The sequence below is a fragment of the Varanus komodoensis genome, unplaced genomic scaffold (genome assembly GCF_004798865.1).
Source record: "Varanus komodoensis strain SLA01 unplaced genomic scaffold, ASM479886v1 scaffold5, whole genome shotgun sequence".
NCBI classification, from domain to species: Eukaryota; Metazoa; Chordata; class Lepidosauria; order Squamata; family Varanidae; genus Varanus; species Varanus komodoensis.
This window is the reverse complement of record NW_025336087.1, coordinates 12,006,110-12,018,332: the sequence shown is the minus strand read 5'-3', so window position 1 is coordinate 12,018,332 and position 12,223 is coordinate 12,006,110. Positions and strand designations below refer to the sequence as shown.

The 12,223-nt window shown below is 42.7% G+C and overlaps 1 protein-coding gene across 1 annotated transcript; it reads left to right on the top strand.

Annotated features, from left to right (window-relative positions):
- Window positions 1-7,272: 7,272 nt before the first annotated feature.
- On the top strand, window positions 7,273-11,144 carry LOC123031525 (proteinase-activated receptor 1-like). Its single transcript, XM_044446601.1, has 2 exons — window positions 7,273-8,063; window positions 11,126-11,144. Exons 1-2 carry the CDS (start codon window positions 7,273-7,275, stop codon window positions 11,142-11,144), a joined length of 810 nt encoding a protein of 269 aa, XP_044302536.1.
- Window positions 11,145-12,223: the final 1,079 nt, after the last annotated feature.

Here is a 12,223-nt window from a genome sequence, read left to right as displayed (position 1 = left end):
AGCTTAGGAGGTGGCAGACCCATGGAAAATGAAAGAGAACACACACACACACACCAGCACTCTCTACTAACCAATTAAAAACACCACCAAAACAATTCAAAATAAATTCTAAAATGATCTGAGAATGAGGCAAGCCTCTTCAAGAAACTGGAGGACAGATTTTGGCATAGCATTAGCTCTACATGGGTTATACGTTGTCACCACTTCTGTGGGGCTGTACAAAACACTGCCTGCCTCAAATCATACCTGCTATAGGACTTTCAGGGAAACAGCAGTATTCTAAGAAGAACATGGATTACAGGCATCTACACTTGCCTTTCAGGAAATTAACATTGGGACCACCCTTGTGGTGACCCTTTTTCAGCTGAACTGGAAGAGTCATTACTAGAAGCGAGATATACAAGTTTTCAGAATACAATTTTTCTTTCAGAGAAAGTGCAAGATTTTTCTTATTTCTCCATTCCTTAGAAATAACTGCCTACTTTGTAGATTTTCTTTACCATTTTTGAGTGGTAACCATCATCAGTCCTCTTTTCACCCCCACAGAGACACAAAATTCCCCTGAACAAATAGGGATAGTGGAGAATTTAAAATGGAGACCAGGCATCCTTTGGAGCAGCATCATTAAAACCCTTTGGAAAAACTAAAGAAGCTGTGCTATAACCCCTGTCAATGAGAAAGCTTTGGCTTCTTGCCTTGGAAAAATTTGGTGAAATTGTTCACTGCAGCCCCCATATCTATGCTCACAAATCCTGGAGAATATTTAGGGCTTTTATATAAAGCTCCAGTCTTGATGACATGGTCACACTTGAACTATGTAATAGCTTGCTTATTTGTAACCTTTGTTCTGCTCGGTCACACTCCCTTATAATCTTCCAAGGCTTTTGTTCAATTGTACATTTTAGAACTGATCCCAGAACAGGTTTGTATGTGTTTATAACAAATAAAGAGTTCACCTAGCTGAAATCTAACTCATGTCATATTTGCAGTATCATAGTACAAAAGGTTTCAGAACTTGCGTGTGTACAAGAGAGAATGTTAGTGTTCATTAGACTTAACACTATCAGAGTGCTAATGTGAGCCAATAGAATTATATTACTCTTCAATATGAGAGGATTATTTTTCTGTGGTAATTGAATTGCATCAGTGTATCCCCAGTTTATTATGCCAATAGCAGTGAAATATAGGTGAAACTAGTTTAACATATTGAAAAACAGCTACAGAAAAACCATTCTCATACCTGTAAAAAGCACCTGTGGGGTTGTTCATACTTTTCTGCTTTTTCAAGTACCTAGAAACTTGGGAAGGTGTGGAAAAGGTGGAGAACACTGAGAACAGCCAGTTCTTTGTAGTCTCTGTGCATCACACGTATGGGCTCTGTGCCTGCGCAGTGCCTGCATTCAGGAAGAGTCTCCTAGCTAAGCTTAGTAATTTTTGTGGGAGCAAGAGCAGTGGCCAGACAAATGGGCTTTGGGCTGCTGCAACCAGCTGGAGCACATAAGTGGCAATGGGGTCTATCGACACCTTACCAACCCTACCACTGTAGGGGTCAATTCAAAATACACATGCACCAACAGCAACGCCTGGGCACCTCTGAAAAAAATGACCAAAATTCATAAACAAAATCACATTTGTGCAAACTGTAGGTGCAGTCTTTTTTTCAGCATTCTGTTGAATTTAGGCCACTACCACAGGATTCCACAAACAGACATGAGTGCAGCAGCACTCCCCTGCACAAGTTCCCCAGCAACTGGTGCCTATGTGTACACTGTCTATATAGCATATCAGAACTAGTAGCAATTGGCAGCCTTATCCTCTCCTCCATGAGTCAGCTCAACCCCTTTTTAAAGACATCCAAACTGAGGTCTAAATAGGGATCTCTTCTCCCCATGCTAGAGAAAGCTGCCCTTCTCTGCCACGGAGAGGGACTGTCTTTTTCTCTGTGTAGACAGAAGCATGAGTTGATCGATCCTGCCTCTGCCTCCACGAGGAAAACGCAGGTTCTCGATGCTAAGAGAAGCAGCTGCAATAGCTGTGTGCCTCACTCTGGGGGAAAAAATCCGCCATGATGTCAGGTTGGAAGTCTTCTGTTGTCCCGCTAACATCCTCTGGTTTCCAGGGGTGAATCAGAGAGAAGGGCCTAAACAGCTCTCTGCTCCTGCTTGGTGATGTCTTCGTGTGTTACCATTTTTATTTGGGTATTGTCTGTTTAATCTCTCTCTCATTGTCTCTGTCTATATATATGCAACTTGCAAACTTTCCAAATAATTTTTATCTGTCTTAAAGAGGTAGTAAAAATGCAGAACACAATGAAAATGGAGCAGCGGCTGCAGATGTGTCTATGCACATGCATGTGCAAATCTTAAGACCGCGAAATGTCAGCCACTTTCTGTGTCTCAAGATCACCCTGCCTGCAGCATTCTGAGTTCCATCTTCATCAATTTATCTATGTATCTACAAACATCCATTGCAAGCACCTGAAATATTTAGGCACAGCTGGTCACATTCCTCTAACATTCATAGACCAGCTTGTATATTGCCCTTGTTGCACATTGGAAGTTTACACATTTGAACACATGAAGAGAGATGGCCATTTTCTTCAAGCACAAAGTGCTGCCAGTCCAACGAAGAAGCAAGCATGCCTTCAACTAGCAGCACTACTTGCAGTTCAAATCTGCACTGTTTCCCATACGTGGCTTTTCAAATTGGACTGTGTAGATATTTGTGTTTATTGATGGGAACCTGGAACCACAACAACGTCCTTATAGCTAGTGCAACGTCTGACTTAGTATCTGCACATACAGATGTAGACAACTTGTGACCATGATGGTGTGTGTGCTCTGATGAAGTGAACAGTGATTGACTGCATGAGAACATCACTGGGTGTGTAGACCACTGTATTTTTTCCAGAGCACCAGATCTGGTGGTAGTGATGCCTGTTGCCCACCAGAGGTTGCCATTGATTCACCAGAGCTGGCCAGCCAGGCTGAGCCAAGCACGTGAAGAGCTTGGTGTAGAGGAGTTTGCCATTAAGATAGCAGAAGCAGGAGTGGTATGTGGCATGACCATGTGACCCATTTATCTACTTCAGTGGTGGACAACTTGTGGCCCTCCCAAGTTTTTGACCCACAAATCCCACCAGCCCTAGCCAGCATACACCAATGGTGGGGAATTGTGGGAGTTGTAGGTCAAAACATTGCCCACCCCACAAGTTGCCCACCCCAATCTTTTCCTCCTCTGAGAGAAATAAACCAAGGAGATGAGACCTAGCATTTCTACGGACAATGAATATTTTTAATTTATTGCTTTAAATATTTTTTATTCTTTTTAAAATCCGTATGGATTGAGATAAACTGAGAAGTGTCCATCTTCAGCAAAAAAAGGCAAAACAGGATTAATGGGGAAATGTGCTATTTGACACTGCATATTCTCTAGAAAAGCTGCTTAGCTTAGGCAATCCTTCAGACAGAGTGTTAGAGGTCTCTTGGGGTAGTGCAACATAATTCATATTAGGGCCAATGTCAGATAGGATATTGCCCACTGTTATGACTCTGAATGACTTCTAGAGGATTGGCAAGGATGTCTCACTTCAAACTCCTTAACAGCAGCAACACAAAAGTCTATTTTGTACCTGAAACAAGAAACCTGAAGAGAAACCAGGAGCAGATTTTTGTGTGAAAAAACTGAGAGATAGGTCCTTGTAACAAAACCAAATTCATGGGCTTAGCCATATGGTTTGCCCCTCTTTAGTTCGAAGCATATGACAACATTTAGCCCCAGCCAGTGACTCATGTAGATCTAGTAAAGAACAACAGAAAGGCTGATTCTGCAAGTTTGCCTGGGAACATTGCCTAACCTAAGGGTGATAGAAAGTAGATCTCTGGGCATTTGAGACTCCCTCTGGTGGCCTGATGGAGAAGACATCCTAGTTTACTTTGCAAGTATTTGCAGTATTTTGCCTTGGACCTGCAGAACCAGAGCAGCTGGAAGTCACAGGAGGATCTATAAAAGGCTACCCAAGAGTACTCAGTTTGGGCTCAGTGTGAATCTTTGTGACAGCTGCTTTCAGCTCCCTTATGTCTTCAGTCATGTTTTAACTCTCATCTGTTCTTGCCTTTGTTCCTGGTCTTGTCGTGCTAGTCTTACCTCTTACCTAGTCCTGACACTGCTTTTGCTTCTGTTCCTGTTATGTCATGCTAAGTGGCGCTTGTCTGAGCATTTGTTGCTTATCTTTCCACCTCTAACACCCCTGGCCTGATGTTCCAGTCAAGAACACTTGCTGCTGCTGTGCTGGAGTTAATGCCATGTTGGCAGGGGTTTCTGCCAGTTGAAGTCCCAAACATCTGGAGAGCTATTTTCTACCCACCCCTGCCTTAATACATTTAAACACTATATCTGGCATTATTTCTTGTTTGCTCTGACAATGTCAAGGGTATTTGAAAGAGTGTAAAATGGAACCTTAATAAGGTTTCATGGGTAGGTCATTTCATTTAGAAGGTGAAGTATAACTCCAATGCCTGCTCACTCATGAAGTCCTCTGGATGGTTTTATTTATTTATTTATTTATTTATTTATTTGTTTATTTATTAAAACATTTTTCTGCCGCCCCATTCGCCGAAGCCTCGGGGCGGCTTACAACAATAAGTTTTGGACAAGTCACTTAAGTTATTAAGATGAGAAATTAGATTAATAACAAAGCACTTTGTGCACTGAAAGTACTCAGGACAAGGCAAGCAAGTTCAATAATTAGGTTTATTGTTCTTTTTTTTTTTCTGGAAATGGATATGTTCAAAACCATGTCAAATGCATCTGTATCCATTACAGCCATCAAAGCCATTTCCCCAAGAATATTTTGTTAGAATACTTTAATTGAGGACAAAGATCGCAAAACCACCAAGACATTTCTCCTAATTGCTAGGAATCTATTAATTACCATTATGAAAGGGTAGTCAGAAAGGAGAAATTAAAAAAACCAACCCACTGCTGCATCTCCATTAGTCTTGTGCTTTAGACAGTTGCAGTGGTGTAGTTAAATCTGAGTCTCTTGTTTCAAGCTAACATTTCAAGCTGAAACTGATGAAAAGATGAAAAGCAGAATGAGACACTTTTAGTGGGGAGAGCTGCTTTCTTTTTGTGTAAATCCAGTTTACACTTGGAAACTTGAAAGTCCAGATGCCACTTTGGAGGAAAAATGGAGCTGCCACTGAAGATACCACTTTCTTTGCTCAGCATCTTCTGCAACTTGTTTAGCACAGCAAGAGCACACAGTGAGTAAATGACATTTCTGTTTGTCAATGATTCCACATGAGCTGTCTTGACAGAAAGTGGTGGAACAAGAAACAATACTATAGTTCTTATTCATTGCACTCTCTTCTCTTTTGGTGGAAAGCTACCTTGTCCAAACTATTGTGAGCAAAGGGGAAGGGGGAAGAAAATAGCTTTTCTGTGTTTAAGGAATGCTTTCCGATCTATGCATGTTATATATGTGGATTCTGATCTGAGAGGGTGCTATTCTAGTTCAATAATTGTTTAGAGTACCCCTAAATCAACTTCTTCTTTTTGTACCTTCTTTTGCAAGGAGAGTACGTGGCTCATACAACACATGATTTCTTGCTCTTTAAGATGCACTTGGACTATGTTGAAAAACATGATAATTGCATATAAAAATTATGCACCACTTCAAACGTTTCCTGTCCCTCCCCCCCCACCCCCCCCACACACACACAGACAAAATATTACATCCCACTAGAAAGACAAAATCTCTGAGGCTTTCCGCAATTCCTGGTCAAGTCATTGCAAATTCATAATGTTAGCGACACCTGCTGTCACATTCCTTCACAATCTGGACCACCCTCCGTTCCGTCGAGCAGACACTTAGAATATAATACTATAGCGGAGAAGAGTTGTTTATGCCATAGCAAGAGGCCCTAATGTTTTTGGATCTCCCACTCCATGGTCTGCCCTCTGCAAGGAAATTTGGCTTTGGAAACCCACACCATGGAAACCTCCATGACTGCTTCATATCTGATATTAGAACTCCAAAGTCTAGATAGAGGTGTACTGCATTCATGCTTGAAGAGACTGTGTAAGATTTGGCCTCCCAGTTACCACAGGCACCCCAAAGAAGTGGCAGATCTATGCCATTAACTTCCTTACATTAGGGTCAATGGGAGAACATCTCTAAGACAAAAACAAGGCTGGGGAAGGAAAGCGTGACTGGAAAATTCCTCTGTTCCATCCTCACTTCCGCCCAATTGGCATGAGCCCAACAGACCTTTGGATATGAGATTTCACCCATTTGATCTCAAGATAGAATTACGTTCTATGTTCCCTTGGATGCTTTAACTACCCATCAGCTGAATTTGCTTAATGGCATTGGTATGGACATAAAATGGGAGGGAAGAAATGCCATACTGAACTCCCTAAAGTAACTCTCTCCATATACATGGGGAGAGAAAGAGAGAGAGAGAGAGAGAGAGAGAGAGAGAGAAATGGAAGTCATGCTTGAAATGAAATTACTTCTCAAGCAACACTTTAAAAGCCCTATTTATTTGATGCTTTCATAGTAGAAATGTCAAGGCTTTCAACAAGCCAAGTTTAGCAAAGAACCAGAAGCACCCTTTGTTCTGAGGCAGGGATCGGCCAGGGAATGCTCCATGGACCTCCAGATTTCCCCGGGCAGTGATGCATCAATCCCCTTGAAGCCAAGAATAAAGGACAGCACCTCCTGCCATACATTTTATGGAGTTCTTCTCTTCCCTGCATTCAGAAGCTGCCAGGTTGTGCACAGGCTCTAACCTCCCCAGCTTCTTGGGAGACATGGGTGAGGGCAGAAACATCCTTGCAGAAAACATAGGTATCTAAAGAACATACATGGGACAGCAGCTTCAAAGGAATTATCTCTGGGGCCTTCCCTGACAAGCGGAAGGTCATGAACATTGCTCCAAAAGCTATTTTGGCTTTTGGACACTGGGCAAGTTCACTGCATTAACCTTCTTGACATTCAAGTAGAGCCCATCCAATACATATGCAAATCTACATCTCTCCCCACTGTGCTCTGCTGAAAAGAGTTCTATTCAGAATTATAGCATCGTTTACAGTGGTGTTTGTATTTTGCTTCTTTCAGATTCATCAGGTGAACATAAGCCCAAGGGTCTTTTGCCTATTGCTACATCAAAGGACATTGAAAAATACTTGACTGATCCATGGCTGACTAATTTTGTTCCTACCATTGAGATTCTTGTGTTTACTTTGGGTCTTCCTTTAAACATTATGGCAATCCTTATATTTGTGGTCAAAACAAAGCTCAACAAGCCAGCTGTAGTGTACATGTTCAGCCTGGCATCTGCTGATGTTCTCTGTGTGAGTGTGCTTCCTTTGAAGATAATCTACCATTACTCAGGAAACCACTGGGCATTTGGACGTGAAGTGTGTGGTTGTGCCGTTGCTACTTTCTACTGCAATATGTATTGCTCCATACTGCTGATGACGGTGATAAGCATCGACCGCTTCCTGGCAGTGGTATACCCGATGCAGTCTCTGTCATGGCGTACTGTAAGGCGTGCCTCTGTGGTGAGTGCAGCCATCTGGCTTGTAGCCATAGCTGGGGTGATACCTCTGCTTATCAATGACCTAACACAGGAAGTGCCTCAGTTAAACATTACGACCTGTTACGATGCGCTGCAGTTTTCTCTTGTTAAAAAGACCTTTCACTATTACTACACTGCATTATCTGTGATGTTCTTTTTCATTCCATTGTTAATCTCTACCACCTGCTATGTGTGCATAATACGGAAGCTTGCTGCATCTAATGTTGCTGGAAACCTGGGTAAGAAGAAGCATGCCATCCTCTTGACTTCAGCTGTCCTGTGCTCTTTTATTGCTTGCTTTGGCCCAACACATGTCATGCTCCTGATGCAAGATTTTTGGCCAGATGAACAACTGGAGCATCTCTATGTTGCTCATTTATTATGTCTCTGTGCTGGTACCCTCAACTGCTGTATCGACCCCTTGATCTATTATTATGCCTCCTCAGAATTCCAAAAACAGTGCTGGAATCTCCTGTGCCAAAGAAAGCATTCGGCTTTTGACAAAGACCTTCGAAGAAAACACAGCAGTACAACAACCTTCTCATGAACAATTTGTCTCCCGCCTGGTCTTCTGTGACAGATCGCAGGCCTGGGCCCTCCACATCACAGGCACAACTTTTAGTTTGCAGTGGCTCACTTCAATGTCTGTGCATTTCCTTCTCACTCAAGTTGAGTCAGGGTTGGTGGGCAACACTGCTGCTTCCTCTTTTCTATAGTGTCTCAAAGTATGTGTATGTCCCCACCACAGTATATGTGTACATGTCTTGCTACCACACTGTGTATCTGTATGTGTCTCCCCACACACCAGTGTGGGTGGATGTAGCCCCTGAACCTCCCAGAAAAGCCAAACCTTGTGCACCCCTGCTAGATTGGGCGTTGGGGGCACTGCTCTGCAGTGGTTCTTCTCCAATCTGGCTGACCATCCAGATGGTGGCGCTGGGGGACTTTTGCTCTGCTCCATGACCTTTGGCTCCATTAGTCCCTCATGCTCTTTAATATCTACATGAAACTGCTCGGTTGGGTCATCAGGACATTTGGGCAAAGGTGACATCAGTACACGGATGACACTCAGCTCTGCCTCTCATTTGCATCTAATCCAGGTGACTGCTCTGAACCAGTGTCTGAGCTTGATAATGGGCTAGTTTGTGAGCCAATAAGCTGAAGCTCGTCAGATAAGATGGAGGTGCTGTTGGTGGGGAGTCCATCTGTTCAACTGGGGAATTTTCAACCTATCCTGGATGGGGATGCACTCCCCTAAAGGATAAGGTTTGCAGCCTTGGACTGTTCCTGCATCCCAAGTTGGCACTTGCAGCTCAGGTAGACTCGATGTCTAGGAATGCTTATTGACTGGTTTATCAGCTGCATCCCTACTTGGATGAGTGGGGCCTTGCCGTGGTTATCCAAGCACTGCTAACCTCCCACGCAGATTACTGCAATGCACTCTTTGAAGACAGCCCAAACAGTGCCACCTGTTCAAAAATCAGGCAGTGCACCTGCTAACTAGGAGCAGAGCTCATGAGCACATTATGCCAGTCCTATATAGGCTACATCGGCTGCCGGTTGCTGTGCAAGCCCAATTTAAATTGCTTACAATAGCTTATCAGGCCCTAAACAGCTTGGGGCCACGCTATTTGAGGGAGCACCTTTCTCCATATATACTTTCCTGATCACTGCAGTCAATGCCAAGGCCCTCGTCTACATTCCTCCCCCAAGTGAATTTGATGAGGGAGCTGGCAAGGAGGAGGGCATTCTCTTTATGAAATTGAATCCTTCGAGAAATTAGGCTGGCAGTGACACTGCATTCTTTCAGGCGACAACAGAAAACCTTTTTGTTCCATGGTTTTTTAAATTTTAGTTGTGATCTATGTTGTATTATTGGATAATTCCTTTATATTCCCCTCTCAGTTTATTAATTTATCATTTGGTTATTTATTTTATCTATTTAATTTATTTTCATTATTATAATAAGTTGTTCCATTATTGTTAATTTTATTGACTTTATTGTTTTATTCTATTGTTGAATTTACTCTTTTTGATTGTATGTAAACTGCCTAGAGAGCCTATCTCTAATTCGGTGGAATATAAATCAAATATACGAATAAATGTGAGGACTGGCCCTAACAGAAAGGTAGAAATAAATCTTTGCCTCTCCGCTGCCATTAATGTATACTCTATAAAGCAGCCATGGAGATAACCCCAAGAAATAATTTCCACAAACTCAGATTACGAATTACCCTTTAGACCAGACCAGGTGCCTTTTGTATATGCTGGACTATGACTCCAACAGTCCCTCAGCTGGCATAGCTGGTGGAAGAAATCTGGACTAAATCTTCTGTAGCATTAGATGGATGTGATTGCATATTATTCTTTGCAAAACCTGACTGCCTTCTACAGCTTCTTTCTATGAGCCTAGTACACTTAAAATAACCATTGTTGCTGTTGTTGTTGTTGCTGTTGTTAGTCGTGAAGTCATGTCTGACCCATCGCAACCCCATGGACAACATTCCACCAGGCCTTCCTGTGAGTCCACTTAAGCTCACACTGACTGCTTCAATGACATCCATCTAGCCACCTCATTACCTGTCGTCCCCTTCTTCTTCTCCCTTCAATTGTTCCCATCATTAGGGTCTTCTCCAGCTCTTTCTTGTAAAGTTCTTCTGTGCAATCTTGCCACCTCTTCTTAATCTCTTCTGCCTCTGTTAGGTCAATGCCATTTTGGTCCTTTATCATGCCCATCTTGGCATGAAACATTCCCTTCATATCTCCAATTTTCTTGAAGAGATCTCTGGTCCTCCCTATTCTATTGTTTTCTTCTATTTCATTGCACTGTTCATTTAAGAAGGCATTCTTATCTCTTCTAGCTATTCTCTGGAATTCTGCATTCAGTTGGTTGTATCTTTCTCTTTCTCCCTTCCCTTTCTCTTCCCTTCTTTCCTCAGCTATTTGTAAAGCTTCCTCAGACAGCCATTTTGCTTTCTTGCATTTCTTTTTCTTTGGGTTGGTTTTTGTTGCTACCTCTTGTACAATGTTGCGAACTTCCGTCCATAGTTCTTCAGGCACTCTCTCTATCAGATCTAATTCCTTAAAACTATTTGTCACCTCTACTGTAAATTCATCAGGAATATGATTTAGGTGGCCTAGTGCTTTTCCCTACTCTCTTCACTTTAAGCCTGAATTTTGCAACAAGAAGCTCATGATCTGGGCCACAGTCTGCTCCTTGTCTTGTTTTTACTCACTGTATAGTGCTTTTACTGACTGTATAGAGCTTCTCCATCTTTGGCTGCAGAGCACATAGTCAATCTGATGTCTGTGTTGACCGTCTGGTGATGTCCATGTGTAGAGTCATCTCTTGGGTTGTTGGAAAAGAGTTTTTGCTATGATCATCGTATTCTCTTAACAAATTCTACCAGCCTGTGCCCTGCTTCCTTTTGTGCCTGTTATTTGCCTGTTATTCCGGTTATCTTTTGACTTCCCACTTTAGCATTCCAATCCCCCATGATGATAAGGACATCATTTTTTGGTGTTAATTCTAGAAGGTGTTGTAGGCCTTCATAGAACCGGCCAACTTCAGCCTCTTCAGCATCAGTGGTTGGGGCATAGATTTGGACTATTGTGATGTTGAATGGTTTGCCTTGGATTTGAACTGAAATCATTCTGCCATTTTGGAGATTGTATCCCAGTACTGCTTTTCCTACTCTTTTATTGACTATGAAGGCTACTGGATTTCTTCTGAGGGATTCTTGCCCATAGTAGTATACCTGATGGCCATCTGAATTAAATTCACCTACTCCTGTCCATTTTAGTTCACTGATTCCTAAGATGTCGATGTTCAGTTTTGTCATCTCTTGTTTGACCACATCCAGCTTGCCTTGATTCATGGATCTTACATTCTAGGTGCCTATGGGGTATAGATCTTTACAGCATCGGACTCTCCTTTCACCACCAGATACATCTGCAACTGAGTGTCCTTTTGGTTTTGACCCAGTTGCTTCATTCTTTCTGGTGCTACTAGTACTAGCCGTCCGCTCTTCCCCAGTAGCATATTGGACACTTTCCGACCTGAGGTGCTCATCTTCCGGGGTCATATCTGCAGTCTCCTTTGTGATTTTGTTTGGGGCTTTTCCTCACATATTTAATACTGCATGCTACTTTAAAATGTTACATAGCAACTTCTTTAAGGCTAAGTTCTCTTGGTTTGGATCCAGAATTCTGATGGAATTCCACTGAGCTATGGACTTGGACTTCCCCACCTCCTCTCTCACAGCACAGTTACTCCAGCACCCAGAAAATGCTACATGGGTTGTCCGAAGGAGATCCTGCCGAATGCTGTGAGCTGTGATGGGGCCGGGGGAGAGGGGAGGCTCCAAAAATTAGGCAGAGGGATCTTCCATGAGTGGAGGCCATCCTATTGCAGAAGGCAGTTCCTGGACCTGCAGCTCAAGTTCTTTATATTTGCCAAGAACTAGCAAATGTGCTTTAAGAAATGGAATTGGTGTTACCTAATTTCTGTGGCCAACAGCATGAAGAAACTGGTTCACAAAGGCCAGGAGAAGCTGGAGACACACCGGTTTGCCATCAGCACTTCCTGGAGCTGATATGTTAAGTGGTGGGGGAGTTCCTACCATAGGAAACAG